General features: G+C 45.2%; 1 protein-coding gene across 2 annotated transcripts in view; it reads left to right on the forward strand.

Annotated features, from left to right (window-relative positions):
- Positions 1 to 16037, forward strand: part of PDS5A (PDS5 cohesin associated factor A) — a 1517933-nt gene that overhangs the window by 230378 nt on the left and 1271518 nt on the right. For both annotated transcript variants that reach the window (XM_086963962.1, XM_086963961.1), the window contains exons 10-11: positions 1362 to 1456; positions 1854 to 1999. In XM_086963962.1, coding sequence (XP_086820088.1) covers positions 1362 to 1456; positions 1854 to 1999 — 241 coding nt within the window. The remainder of the gene's footprint in view (positions 1 to 1361; positions 1457 to 1853; positions 2000 to 16037) is intronic.

Consider the following 16037-nt stretch of genomic DNA (forward strand, 5'->3'; position numbering starts at 1 on the left):
GATGTTGAGATGGTTATGGCACGTGTTTTTGATTCCTCATGTGTGAGGTATACAAATGGTGTAAGAATGTGTTTGAGGCATATGAGCTGCAGATCGTACACTATGCATTAGATCGCCACCTTGTGTTGGGCTCGGATGATTGCAGGTTGTTGTCTTCTTGGAGAAGTCTTTGTAGTCACGATATAGGTGACTCTTCCCTTGGACAATACTGCGCATGGGCATCGGCTCCATCCTTAGATTATTTTTTTCCGCCACTGGGTTCGGATGAAAGTTTCTCCGCTCCAGCTAGAAAAACTTTTTCAGCACAATACACACTCAAACTTCTTACCTAAGGTTGTGTCATTATTTTATATTGGTAAAACGACTCTATTAGCCCACAGCAGAGCCCTCTTCATATAACTTAGTATTTAGAAGTACTCCTGTGTCACATTGGCATCATAAAACCCTTCTGCACAACAAGCCAACGTTTTGCTGTTTTGCACAGACCGTTCTTAAGTTACGTCTATTTTCTACATTGGTTCTATCACAGTGTTTTTTTTGTTCCATTCAGATCTGTTGCGTGTATGACAGTTCGAACTTTGACTCTTGACCCTGTCCACAATCCACTTGCAAGAAATGCTCCTCCAGGATGTACATGGTTGTTTCAACTCATTTACAGATTGCTTTGTGGATAGTTAAGCTCCCAAAGATTCTCATGTGATTCAAAGATTCAGATTCTCTTTTTTGCCCCTCCCCAATAATGTTGGGGACTGTGAGCATTGATCTACTTCAATTGTACCTACTCTGGCAAAATGGTAGGGACACATTTATTTATTTGCAAAGTATTATATAGGGCTGGCTAGACCTGGAGGTATCGGAGCGCTTTACATGAGGATTAGCAAGTTACAAAATTACGTCAGTTACAGGAACCCAGAATGACATAGAGAATAAAAACAATGTTAAACAGTAACATGAGTTACTAGAGCATAGCCTAACAAATACACACATCCTATGGGGTATAGACAGAAGAGGGGAAGAGTAGAATGGGGTTGGAATGAATATCCGGTCAGGAAAGACCGGCAAGGGAGAAAGTAATTCAGGAGAACCAAAAAGACAAAGTGAAAGTCAAACAAGCCGGCTGATTCATCGGAAGGCGGGGGAGTAAGGCGGCATTGTGCTACTGGTGACTTTCCACAGTGGCAGGTTAGCAATAAATTAGAAACCTGCATTGCTTTCTTATGCCACTTTATAGTAATTATATTGTATTTTGTTTTTGTCTTTTTTCATTCTGTAAAAAAAAGTTTTTGAAACAGTCAAACTCCTCTATTCTTGTGGACTGTTGTGGAATATTGTGGATTAATTTTTGCATGTTTTTCATTCAGGTTCAATGATATTCATGTCCCTGTGAGATTAGAGTGTGTGAAGTTTGCCAGTCATTGCTTAATGAACCATCCAGATTTAGCAAGAGATTTGACTGGTAAGTTAACAAAATTGTGATTGTCTTCACTAGAAACCATTTGTGTGTACTAAAGTTTAATTGTGTCATAGACTGTTATGGGTCATATTGTTTAGGCCTTGCTGTTGTGCCGTCCTGTCTCATGCTCTCGTCATTCTTAATTCGAATTGCTATGTCAATTTCTTTTTACCTGTTTTCATTATTTAATTGGGACCCATTTACATATAAGACTTGTCTTAACTGATCCAGAGAACAAGAATATCACAATGGAAACAATTCATTTAGTCTTTGATAACTGTTGCAGTCATTTTTGTCTATAAAAAATAGACCAGGATGATAAGCTTTTTTGAAATTGTAATGATTGACCAAATTTAATGGTCTTAGATCAATAATCGTGAAACATTTGACATTTTTACAGAATTCTTAAAGGTTCGGTCCCATGATCCTGAAGAAGCCATACGACATGATGTCATTGTTACCATTATAACTGCAGGGAAGAGAGATCTTTCCTTAGTAAATGATCAGCTACTTGGCTTTGTAAGAGAAAGGACATTAGATAAGCGGGTAAGGTCAAAAGTATATTTTCCAACTGACCATCTATTTGCTTAATTCAATATGTTTAAAATGTAACCTTGCTATATATTGTCAGTGTTTGTGTTGCAGATTGACATGCCATGCAATTCTTTAGAGCCAGAGCAGGGGTCCGCTCTTTAAAGGTGCTTGCACCCGCTATCTAGAACTCTGACTCTCTCTATCAGAAACACCACCAACCTCCTGTCTTTAAGAAAGGCCATAAAGGCCTGGCTTTTCTGTTGATCTAGCAGTTTCTTTTGCATCCGCATTCCTGGCTGTAGCGATGGGATGTCCCTTTGCTGGGACAGCCATCCGCTCTACAAATCCCAGAACATAATATGCCATCTTCTGCCTTCTACTTTTGAGTGTGAATATTATAACCTGTTAGTGAAATCCTTTCTTTTGGGCTTAAAAATGTGATTAGGATTAACACTTAAATCTTATGATCCAGGATCTGGAACACAATCCTCGTATCCTTTAGGGCTGCCCCACACAGCTCCAATTTAGGTAAGAGCTGAAGATGAGCCTCTTTAAAGAACACAGTCACAATGCATTAACAGTCCACAATCATGCCACCTCTCCTATTCCTCCTTGACTTTATGCTGGTCTTTGACCCTGTATGGTGCCCCGCTGCCTATTGGGTTGGATTGCGCTATAGAAATACCACAAACATACATAATATATTTAATGATCACATTCTCTGAAGCCCATAAGTCACTGGGACATAAACTCCTTGATTGAGCAAAAGTTGTTCATGTGACTATTTAAATTTGTTGTACTCTGTGGTTCTGCGCTTCTTGGAACAGTCTCCCCCAATCCCCCCCCGCCCCGCCCGTTGGACAGTTATGTGAGCTCACTGTGGGGTTAGCACGTGTTTCAGGTGTTGTCAACACCAGACCTGTGTTATAAGATTAGAAGGACAGCCAAAACATGCAACTGGCAACCACCATCCCAAGCTATGTCATGTTGTTCTTTTCTGGCATGTCCGGCTATTTCCCTGTTTTCCTGTAGTAAACTGTATACTGGCATTCGCCTGTAAAAGGTCCATTTTGTCCCCATAACATGGGTCCTTGGCCTCCATATTTCTGGCATATAGGGGTATGTTTAAAGGATGTCTTATGTGGTTTACGAATATATTTTTCAGTCCACGAGTCCATTGGAACTCCTGTGTTCAAGGCATGTGTGCTGTAGATGCACTCCTGCCACTTCGTGTTGAGTCCTGATGTTTGCAAGTGTTTTCCTCTTCAAAGAAGTCTTTCTCAGTCACTAGGTAAAATGACTCCTCCTTTCGGTGATTTTGCGAAAGGGAATCAGCCCCATTATTAGATTGTTTTCTTTCCAACATCTGGTTCAGACGTGTATTGCTGCTTCCCCTCGGTGCGCAATCCACTGTACCCTCGACAATATTGTTTTCGTGCACGTTTTTCTCTCTCCCCGTGTTGATTAGATCAGTAAAGTTTCCATCTTCTGTTGAACATCGTGGGCGTCCTTCTGCCGATGAAACGGACTCGGTTTCAATTCTGTCCTCGGTGCCACTTGCAGTACCCTCGCACCGACTGCCAACAAGTCTCAAACTTGTGCCTCTCACTGAAGCACAAGGAAGAAGACTGTGAGGTTTGTCGGTCATTATGATTGAAAAATTCTTCGGGATCGGTGGGATCGGCGGGCTCGATAACGAGAAATGCTGAGCCTACGCACTCCACATACTTTAGATATCTTCGCAGAAAAATCCGAACAGGAACAAGCTACTGCTGCAGAAAAAGAGGGGGCCGTCTCGATACCAGAATCGGATTCAAACTTAGAAATCCAATTGGAGTCAGATGACATTCCACCAGGACAGGGTGCCGTGAGTACTAAAGCCCCCCTCGCCTCATAATCTCTCTAACACTAAACGTAGGACTTTGGCACAACCTCTGCATTCGGGCCTTGGTCGGCACCGGGGCTATGTTTCTGACACCCCGCCCTTGGGCCTGGCACTGAAACAAATAGTCAATCCTTCCGGCTCGTGATCGAATCGAGACAGTGTTTGGGTCCGAAACGTTCCACTCCAAAAGACAAATCTGGTTCGAAGCCGAAATCTTCAGCTTTGAAGGATAAAAGGGACAAGTAAGGTTCGGCACCGAAACCTTCGGTGCTGAAATCAAAACAAGATCCCCAGGAACCGTTATTAGATGTCGTGAAGGACAGATTAGACCCAAAACAGAAAAAGCTGGACACATTTTAGACAAAAGTCACTCAAAAAGGAAAGTTAGTTCAGAGGACACTGGGTATAATATTCCTTTTAAGAAGGAAAAGGACTTTGCTACAAATCCTATCCACCTTACTTGGCCATCCCCTCCACCTACACCATCTTCACCATTACCACAGCTGCCATCCTCAAATTCATTATACATAGCACCACAGGGGTCTACTCATACACAGCCTGATTTAGGAGATGATGATTATGATGAGGTTGACAATGTTCCTTTACCAACAAATCCATGGGATGATTTTAATATTGATCCACCCACAGTAAATCCAAATTTATACTGCAAAACCATCACCTCCATATGATAACTTATCTAATCAAGGGCTGATTTCAAGGGCAGCAGCTTATCATGGAAATAAACTTTACAAAGAGTCTTTGGAAGACAACTTTTTATTTGAGACACTAGGGTCTTCACATAGGACTAATCAGTCTCCCTATGTTGAAAGGCATAATGAGGCATCCAGATGAGATTTTTAAGGACCCTGTTTGTACCCGTATTTTAACACCCTGGTTTGACAAATATACACACCACCACCATCTGATCCTGTTTTTATTACAGGACAGCTACCTTTAGATTCACTAGTAATTTCTAATTCTCGTAAGAAAGCAAGCTCATAGAACTCTGGGGATGCACCTCCCCCGGATAAAGAGTCTAAATTAATTGACGCATCCAGTAAAAGGGTGGCTGCTCAAGTCGCTAACCACTCGCACATTGCCAACACACAGGGCCTACTAGCTAGGTATAACAGGGCACACTTGATAGAAGGCATACTTCAATACCTCCCAGAAGAGCACAAGAAAAAGGCACAAAAGCTAGTCCAAGAATGAAAACGTATATCGTATTCTCTTACGTCGACCTGCCTGGCTTAGGATTTCAGGTTTTAAACCAGAGGTCCAGCAATCTATTTTAAATACCCTCTTTGACAAGCAACATCTTTTCGGACCTTAATTTGATGAGGCTTTAGAAAAGATAAAAAAGACACAGACATGGCGAAATCTATGGGAGCGCTTCAGTCTCCATCAAGCAGATGCTCCTTTTTCTGCTCATTTTATAGGGAAGGGTCCAAAACGACATCCTCAGACCCTAATGCATCCTCATATAAATCCAACATTCAACCCTCTTCCTCTAGAGACTTCTACATTGGAGGGTACAAAGGAAACCATTTCAAAGGTAGGGGTAAGAGCACGCCAACGTGTAACTCCTCTTCCCCCAATAAACAGTGACTTTCCTACACTTCCTTCTGATTGGGTTGACTTCAACAATTTCTCCCCATTTGGCAATTCATAACATTCAGACAAATGGGTGCTAAACATTATCTGACATCGTTATTGCCTGGAGCTCACCAGTAATCCTAATATTCCCTCACACCCACAAGCTCTCACCAGACAACCTGCAGCTCCTCAAACAAGAGGTAGAACTCTTTTACCAAAAGGAGCTACAGAACCAGTTCAGTTACAGTACCAAGGCTCAGGTGTTTACTCTCTGTACTTTGTGAGCCACAAAAAAGGACAGCTCCAAAAGACCAATTTTGGATCTAAGGACATTAAATTTGTACATACTGTCAGAACATTTCTACATGGTACGGCTTCAACAAGTACTTCCACTTCTACCCCAAAGCAATTTTATGTCCACACTGGACTTAAGACGCATACTTTCACATTCATCCATCACATTGCAAATATCTCAGATTTGTGATTGCAGGAAAAAACACTGTCAGTTCAAAGTACTCTCATTCAGCGTAACTGCTGCTCCCAAAGTATTCACAAAATATCTAGCAGTAGTAGCAACAAATTTTAGAAGACAACATATCCATGTCTTCACATACCTAGACGACTGGCTCATCAAAGCTAGCATGCACCAAAAGTGCTTACAACACACTTAGACTACATTAGACCCACCCCCCCATCAATTAGGTTTCACAGTCCATGCACAAAAGTCTCATCTTAAGCCTTCACAAATGCTGTCCTATCTAGGAGCGACTCTAAGCACTCACACATCTCCAGCCCCTCCCAATGGAGCCAGAATTTGAAATATTCAAACTCTGCTACTATATTTTCAGACCAATCAATACTTAACAGTCAGGAATTTCATGTGACTGTTAGGAATGATGGCATCATGCATTGCACTAGTGCCTCATGCTGGGTTACACATGAGCCCTCTGCAAGAGTGTTTAGCACGTCGGTGAACTCAATCTCAGGGTCAATTAACACTAGTGTTGGTAGACAGCTGCACCCATCACTCTCTGCAGTGTACAGATCGTGTTAACAGCAGACACATCTCTCACAAGTTGGAGTGCCCAGCTTCACAATTTGACAATTCAATGTCTATGGAACAAGTACAAAAGTCTTTACATCAACTATCTAGAGCTTCTAGCTATGAATCTAGCACTAAAAGCTTTTCAGTCAGTTGTGCTTTTTCGCACGGACAATATGACAACTATGTACTATGTACAAAAACTGGGGGGACACATTCTCCAACTGTCATGCCTCTCTCAGCCCATTTTGCGTTGGGCAATTCAACACAGAGTTCATCTTCTGGCAGAGCACCTCCAAGGAGTGATCAATCACATTGCCAACCTCCTCCGCAGAAGCCAGCAACAAATACACAAGTGGGAACTTCATTCCCCAAGTTCTCCTTCCATACTTTCAACAGTGGGGATTGCCACAAATAGATCTGTTCACCACAGTGGACATCTCAAAATGCCCTAACTTCGCCTCCAGGTTCCCACACCCTCTATCCAAAGGCAATGCCCTATGGATGAATTGGTCAGGGATATTAGCCTATGCTTTTCCACCTCTCCCTCTCTTTCCATTTCTGGTTCGGAGGATCAGGCAAACATCCTCTCACACTGATATTACTGGCTCCTGTGGTTCACCACACTCTTGGAACTATCAGTGGTTCCACATCAAAAGCTGCATCTCAATTCCAGCCTTCTCTCGCGCAGAACCATGGAGAAATCAGACCCCTAAATCCCATGGAGCTCAATCTAGCGATTTGGATCCTGAAGTCATAGTTAGGTTACCTAAACTTGCCACCAGAGTGTAGGACTATTCTTACGGAAGCAAGAACGCCTACCACCAGAGCATGTTATGCAGCAAAATGGAAAAGATTTGTTATATATTGTACCAATGACAATATTGAACCACGAGATGCCTCTATTCAAAATATGTGTTACATTTTGCATCTACAGCATGCTAGTCTAGCCTACACTTCAATTCGATTTCATCTTGCGGTAGTAGCCGCATATTTGCAAAACAGGCAACATCTATCTTTATTCAAGTTCCAGTACTTAAAGCTTTCTTGGAGGGCCTTGAGAATAATACCACCGAGGGGACCTCCTGCACCAGTTTGGAGTCTGAGCATTGTGCATACACGGCTCATAGGTCCACCTTTTGAGCCATTACACAACTGTCTGTTAAAGTTTCTTTCATGGAAAGTTGCCTTCCTCAGTGAGGAGAGTTGGTGAGCTATAAGCATTAACCTTAGAAGAACCATTCTTTCAACTTCATTTCATAAAGATAGAGTAGTTCTTCCCATCAACCCAAAATTCCTTCCCAAAATGGTTGTTGTTTTTCATATCAACCAGTCAGTTGATTTACCTGTTTTTTCCACAAACTGATATGTTGGGAGAAAGAGCTCTTACACTCTTGATGTCAGAAGAGCGTTATTGTATTATATTGAAAGGACAAATGATTTTCGGGAGACAAAACAACTGTTTGTTGCATTTGCTACACCTCACAAAGGCAATCCTATCTAAAAAACTGGTATTGCTAGGTGGATTGTTAAATGCATTCAAACCTGTTAAGCTAATGCTAAAAGAACTTTATCGGTACCTCCTAGAGCACTATCCACTCGTAAAATAGAAGCATCTATGGCCTTTTTAGTTAACGTCCCTATAGCTGACATTTGTAAAACAGCAACATGGTCCACACCACACACATTAACCAAACACTGCTGTGTGAATGTTAGCACGTCGACAAGCCAATATAGGGCAAGCAGTGCTTAAGACACTTTTTCAAACATCTGCAACATCTACTGGTTAGCCACCCCTTTGGGAGGATACTGCTATAAAGTCTAGGCAAAGCATGTGTATCTACATTACACGTCTCAAACTGATTACGCTACTTACCCAGTAAGCATCTGTTGTTGGCATGTACAGCTATAGATTCACATGTGCCCTCCCTAGACACCTGCAGTTGTTGCAGTTTTCATTATTTACATTACATACGCATGGAGATCTCTGTTCTATACACTCTCCATTCTCACCCTCTTGCGGAAAAACAATCTAACAATGGAGTTGCTGCGCATGCGCCTTATCACCAAAAGGAGGCGTCACTGGGAAAGACTTCTTTGAAGAACAGCAGCTTGCAAACATTAGGACCCAACACTAGATGGCAGGAAAATGCAAAACATGTGACTCTACAGCTCTAAATGCCGAGAACTGATGCTTACTGGGTAAGTAGCTTAATCCTTGGGCTGTGAACTGTGATGATTTCCTTTGTGCTTGGCTGGTGATGTTCTGTGGCATCCCAGGCTGCACATACTCCAAGCCTGTTTACCTCGGGAGTTTTGGAGGTCTCCAGCTCCTTCCATTGTCCTAAAGTGAAACTCCCCCATTTCCCCATGTGTTGTGAGCATGGCTTTTGCTTTTAGTAGCAGACCAACCCTTCAGACTGCTTGCACCTGAGCCTTTCAGAGTTCGTCTCAGTAATGACACTTAACAGGAAGCTCACAAAATGTGGGCAACAATCCTTCAACAATGGAGAACCCTAGAAACAATTAAACAAAGCAGATCATTGGTTCTAGCATCTGCCCGTAACCAGCAGAGGGTGATAAGTATTAGTCCCCTCAGCCAGTGCTTGATTCACAGTTGTTGACTCATTAAGACTGTTTACACAAAAAAGAACACATTGAGTCGTCCTAAAGTAATGTAAGGATGAGGAGGTAAGGAAAAGAATGAGGTGTATGCAGCAGAAAACAAGGCTAGATATGTATGACCAGTTGGACGCTTGCTTTCAAGGGTTTTGTCTAGTGGGAGATGTAGTGTGGATTAAGATGCCAGCGGGTGTAAAAAAAAAGTTGAAATTAAGTTTGCACCTCAATTGAAGTTTAGGCATGTTTCTAGATTAGCAGTGTGTTAAGAATCAAAAAAATTGTGGGACACTGAAAGCATTATAAGAGTTTATTGTATGAGGGGGAATGGTGGCAAGTAAATAGTCACTTCATTAACAACCTAATATGGAAGTCAGTAGTGGGAATTGCACAAATGGTACATTGCAGATTTATCCTGTATTGAAGAAACTTATATTTTTGTGTTTTCAGATTGTTTTTCATCTGAGGTTTGTGTTCTTTATACTTCTCATAGCACTTTTGCACCTTCTGTTAGCAACAACTGACTGCCGACCCCATAGCTGTTTGGTCAAAAGATATACACTAATTCACTCTTTTTAGTACTTGCTTGCAGACTGCTTTCTGAAGACCTGTTTTACACTCCTATACAAATACTTACAGTGGAATTTGGGTCCGCCCATTACTTAAAATTTTTCTTGTCAGTCTGCTATGGTTGCTTCTTATTTGACGGCTTTCCTTCGTGTTTCTCTTCCCTGGAGCAAAGTATCTTTACATTCCTATTGATTGGATCACTTGTATACTTTCACTGGTACAATCAAGGAACTATATATTTCTATTCTTTTAACACTCTGAGGTTCATGTGTTTTTTGCTTTCCCCTTTGTGTGCTGCTTCCCCATCAAGTCACCCCCCCGACCCCCACAAGTTTGTCTGTACTTCCTGCACTGCTCGCAGTCAGAATATTTTATTTTCAAACCTCCCATCTCCAGTACTCCCCAGCCCTCACTCCCCTTTTTTGCCATTGCTGTTTTGCATTGGTAAACAAGTATTTTGTTTGTTAACAAGAACAGTATTAGCATAAATTACTGGCAAAGCGAATGTGAGAAGTTGGCCTGGTATATAATGCTCACTAATTCTTAGTGATCACTTTGTACCATGCCAAGCAACCCTTATGATGATGGTTGTAATTCAACCTTGTAGACCAGTTATCCTAGTGGTAACGTGGACAAAGCAGTCTTAGGCTAAACTCTGAAAGGCATGTGAAGCCAGCTGTTATACCATACACAACCCCCTTGAATACCAAATGAAAGGGACACCACACAGATATATATTGAAAATATATATTGATTTATTAACTATAAAATCCCCTGGACTCTTTATGAGCACAGAAGCACAAGCGTTAAATCACAAGACAGTTTAAAATACACAAAAGTTGCACAATATGGATGAGCCCTAGGGGCCACCTAAACCATATACTAAGAAAGTGGTATAAGAGATACCAATAGGAAAGTGAAGAGGCCTAGGGCCTTGGGAATCGCTGGAGCTATTCGAGACTAGCAGTGACTAAGTCGGGAGAGGCCCACGGGACTCGGGTGCAGTGTTCAAAGTGCACGCACTTTCCAATGCAAAGTCTATGGTGCGTAAAAAGTACAAAGTTAGAAAGTTAGGAACCTTCCGAGTGACCTACGGAGCTGAAACTTAAAACACAGGCCCTTGGGATGTGTACCAGTGCAGGAGCACCGGCGGAGCTGAGTTACCTCACCCACAGGAAGCGGGTGCACAGGGTCGAAGTAGTGTCGGGTTTCGTCACGCTGGTCGATGGTGCTTGGAGCTGAAGATGCTGCAGGCGGCTCGATGAGAAGAGTTCCGGTGGATCCAAGGGTGGATCTGAAGATGTGAAGACCTGAAAGCAGAGGGGACAGTGTTCAAAGTCACTTGCCAGTGACTACCGTGGAACCAGATTGGAACCAGGCGATGTCGGGTGCAAACAGGCGTTGTCGGGTAGCTTCTTTCTGCAGCCACGTGGATACCCGGGGTCGAGGACGTCCAGGAGTCGGTCACGAGCTGTCCCACGCAGGCTTCTCGCTGTTGGCGGTGTCGGCACCTTGATCGGAGCAAACAGGCCTTGGCAAAGGCAAGCCAGGCAGAAGTTGAAAGATGCTTAACACTCGGACCAGCAAGGTCAGAGCGGGTGCTCCTTTTCACAGGAGCTTGGGTAGGTCTGGAGCAACCAGACCTGCTGTGTAAATCTTCGGGTTCGTCGCCAAGATGGCCGCTGACCACGTGGCTAGTGGCCGGGATGGCGCGTCGAGTGGCACAATGCAAAAGGGCCCCACGCAGATCGTGGAGATGCTGGAGGGCTGATCTTCGGTGCAAGGGCTGCTCGGTGGTGGGGGTTCTCAGTCCCCAAAGCACAACGTCGAGGATGCCTCAGAAGCTGCGCAGTCAGCTTTTCGCGTGTCTTCCAAGAGGTCCGGTCCCACGTCACTCGGTGCCTCCACGGGTCCCTTCTTTGCAGGGACTGTGGATCGGGCTCTGAGAGGTCTGGGAGTCTGGTTCTTGTCGGGCTCTGGGCTCGGGAGGCGGCGGCAAAGCAGACGTCGAGTTGCTGGTTGGTACCTGTGTTCACAGGGTGGCCACTCCTAGGCCACAAGGGAGATTCTCTTCAGTCTTCTGTGCAGCAGAATGTCGAAGTCCAGTCTTCTTCTTCGTGTAAAGTTGATTCAGGATGATCTGCTGTGCAATGGCACTGCTCCCACTCTTATTCCCAATCTGAGGGGTGGATCACCTACTAGGTCCCTCCTCTGGGAGGAACCAGGAAGGGGGGCGGTTACACCCCCTTTCCTTTGTCCAGTTCCGCGCCAGGCCTGGGTCTGGAAAGTCCCAGGACCGGTTTGGACTGGCCTATGCACGGGGACACCTTGTGTGCCCCGGGCATGTCTGATTCTATTCAGCCCTGTCCTACCCAATACACAAAATCCTGTCTGGGGTGGTGCTCGCACCTCCCAAGGCAGGAAACCCTTTGTCCAGGCCACCATCTGCCGAGTTTCGGTCAGCAGCAGGAGGCCAGACTCGTGTCTGTGGTGGCAGCATCCATTTTGTGATGCTGAGGCTCTGTTTAACTTTAACCGGGGTTAAGGCTACACACATGTCGTGTCCCTCTAGAAGGGTGGAATGCTATCCCCGTCGCCAGAATTGGCGAGTGGATAGTATTCCAATTCATATGACACCTTACTCGACATGTTTTGATAAAGCCAAACCAAAGATAGCATTTAACCGCGAGGATTATAATGCACTTAAGAGTATATGGTATGGCAATATCCCGGAACAGCTTAGGGAGTGGTTCCCGACAGCTGCAGACAGGCTCAGCTCATGCTCGAGCACCATCTCACATATTTCCAAGCACTCTGCCTCCAGGATTGATGAGGCCTTCCATAGGAGTGGCTGATAGGAATATATGTGTCCAGTTTAGGGTTAGGCACAGACATACTGTACCTACGTAAGAGGTGATTACACCAACTTACCCCAGCTGAGTGATCAGCCAGTAGTGTCAAATATGGAGGCCAGGCCAGGGGTGGCACAATACATGCTGCAGCCCCTGGTAGGCCTTGGCTACACCTATGCCCTGGGTACCTATGGTACACTGTTACAGGGGCCTATAAGGTGAACCAATTCCAATTGTGTTATGCACCTAAGGTACATGGAGTCCATTTTAAGGAGAGAGCAATCAGCCTGGGGCCCTGAATAGCAGGATCCCAGGCCAACTATGTCAAAAACCAGCTAAACACCAGGCAAAAAGTTTGGGGGTAACCATAGTCAGATATCCACCTTCCTACATAACCCCCCCCCCCCAAACGAAAGGAGATAAGGCTATCCTTGACCAGGTAAGCCTATATTGCCTAAGTGGCCATATAAGGAAGTACCAGCTCTGGCTTGGTAACCCCCTGTCTCATGGTCCACTAAGCAATCCCTCACCCTAGGGGCATCTGAGGGTCTCCACCATAGGGAATCTCTACCTGTGGTGTGTCTTTGCAAAGTCAAAGGCTGGTGTTGGGATGGAGTACTGAAGTGAGTTTCCTCTGTAGGGCTCAGCTTCCTCCAATCACTCTCCACCATGTGTGCCTTTCTTTCTCTGACTGAGTTGCACTGTGCTCTCAGGGTCAACCTCTGGCTACCTAAAGCTGGAGGCTGAGTCCCTTTGTTTGGCTTACTGGAGGGACAGTTCAGGTTTGGGCCCTTAGGGTCCCAGGTTTGGCTGTGCCCAACAATATCCATCTGGGGGAGGTCCCTAACTACTTTTAAGGGGGATCCCTGAGGAGTTTTTAAAGTTTGCACCTCACTAGGGCTACTAGTTTCGGTGCCCCTAATCTGTTGATGGGGGTGCTTTATTTGACAGGGGGCCCTTTGGGTCTCACTGTCCTTCTTGTCCTCTGCAGCCCTGGGCTGAGTAAGGCAAGGTAGAGAGGGGCAGGTTACCTGCTCCAGACTGGGTCCCACCTGAGAAGGGTCCACTGCCATCAGAGGCTCTGTCAGGCCAGGCCTAACAACCTCTGGGACAGTTCCTTCATCAGGGGTAAGATCAGTTCCCTGAGGAGGCTGATCCTTTCCTAAAGTCTGGTGGGAGGGAGATTTCTCTTCCTCCTCAATGCTCTCTGTTTGGGTTGAGTGATCCATCATTTCAGGCTTCACTACCCATGTATCAGTTTGAGTTTGGGCTGTGGCCATCACAGCCCCACCAACCTTTTCAGGAGGAGACTCAGTTTGGGTATGGGCTGTTACTAGTACAGCCCTGCTACTCTTTCCAGGAGGGAAGTTATCTAAAGATGGGGCTGAGGTTTGCTCAGCCCCCCCAACCTTTTCAGGAAGGACATCTTGGATTGGGGCTGTGGCCATCACAGCCCCACTAACCTTTCCATGGAGATTTACCATTCTAGAATGGGTTTGCTGTTCAACCTCAGCCCAGGCTGGGATTTCCAAATCATTACCCAGTAGGCAATCTACAGGCAAGTTTGCTGACACTGCCACTCTCTTTGGGCCAGTGACACCTCCCCAGCTAAGATTGACTACTGCCATGGGATGATTGGATTCTATGCCATCAATGTTTGTCACCTGATATTTGGCATCAGGTAAAAGTTGCCTTGAGGGGACTAGACATTCAGCCACCATGGTGATGCTAGCCCCTGTGTCTCTGAAGGCCTCAACTTTCAAGCCATTGATGAGGGGCTCCTGTCTATACTTGCTCAAAGTGTTTGGGCAAGCAGTGAAATTGGCAAACCCCATGCCAGTCTCATAGACCAGAGTATCTGAGTTAGGGGACCTGGATAGGCCAGAGTCCACCTGTCCTCCAAAAGTAAACCCACCCAAATTTTTGGGGGTGCTCCCACCACCTGGGGGACCACTGCTAACAGTGACAGGAGGTGTTGGAGCCTTACCTGGAGGTATATTCTCCTTATTGCCATTCTTGGGACAACAGCTATCTGTTTTGTAATGCCCCACCTGTTTACAGGTATGACAATAAGGCTTTTTCTGGGTTGTAGAAGTGTCTTGGGACCCATCCCCATTCTTGGAGTTTTGGGGCCCTGGGAAAGTAGTTTCCTTACTTTTGTCCCCACCCTTCTCTTGAGGCTTGGTAGTCTCTTTCTTTTGGTCACCACCTTGGTTCTTAGGCCTGATCCTGGTTCTGACCCATTTGTCTGCCCTCCTACCCAATTCTTGTGGGGAGGTCAGATCAGAGTCAACCAGGTGCTGATGTAGAAGCTGATTTTGACAATTACTTAAGATTTGCTCTCTCATAATTAAATTATACAATCCTGTATAGTCAGTAACCTTACTTCCCAGCAACCAGCCCTCCAGAGCCTTAGTGGCACACTCAACAAATTCAGACCAGTCCTGAGTCTGTGTCTTCTGGGTATCTCTGAACATTAACCTGTACTGTTCAGTGGTTAAGCCTAACCCATCAATCAGAGCACTCTTGAGGACCATGTAGTTTCTAGAATCCTCATCACTAACTGTGAGGAGTCTGTCTCTGCCTCTACCTTCAAAGGAGAGCCACAGGATTGCTGCCCACTGCTCCTGAGGGATCTGCTGTACCATGCAGGCTCTCTCAAGTGCAGTCATCCATTTGTGGATATCATCCCCAGCTTTGTAGGGGGGCACAATCCTACTCAGGTTTCTTGTATCAAAGGACCTGTCTTTATCCTTCTGGATATTGCTGCCACCAGTGGATCCTAATCCACTCTCTCTAGGCTGTCTTGCTCTAGCAAGTTTCTCCTTGGCCAGGGCAACCTCTAGTTCTTGCCTCTGAATCCTAAGCTCAGCCTCTCTCATCTTGGCCTCATGTTCCCTTCTCTGAGGGCTAGTCATCTCCTTTCTGGAGTGACCATGAGAATCTCTAGAAGCATGGGAGTTGTCAGAGTCACCTGAGTGAGTCCTTCTCCTCCTAGGCTTCTGGTTACGTCCACTTGGGGGTCTGAATGGGTTGTTACCTGATTCATTCCCAAGTAAGCTTAAGTTAGCCTGGTTCAGTCTACTGACCAGCACCTGACTATCTCTGTCATCATCTGACTCACTGCTTTCCACCTCCTCCTCTTCCTCTTCCTCTTCCTCTTCATCTACCTGAGGAGCTCCAGTGGTGGAGGCTTCCTCATCTACCAGGATGATAGGGGCAGGGGTGTCTACAGTGTCATCCTCTGAAGGATGGCCTCCGTCAGCATCCCCTGTGGGGTTTGCCTTGGAGGGCTTTAGAGTCTCAGACTGGTCTAAGAGCTCTCTTAGGTGGTCTGTAGTAGGGGAAGGCCCTGTCTTCAGACCCCTTAAGACACAAAGCTGTCTTAATTCCTTAAAGGAAAAAATAGCAAATTTGGATGGTGCCCTTGGAGGGTCACTCTCAACAGGAGTAAGTCCACTGGACCCCTCTGCTCCAGACATTACT

The sequence above is a fragment of the Lissotriton vulgaris genome, chromosome 3_2 (assembly GCF_964263255.1).
Source record: "Lissotriton vulgaris chromosome 3_2, aLisVul1.2, whole genome shotgun sequence".
Taxonomy (NCBI): domain Eukaryota; kingdom Metazoa; phylum Chordata; class Amphibia; order Caudata; family Salamandridae; genus Lissotriton; species Lissotriton vulgaris.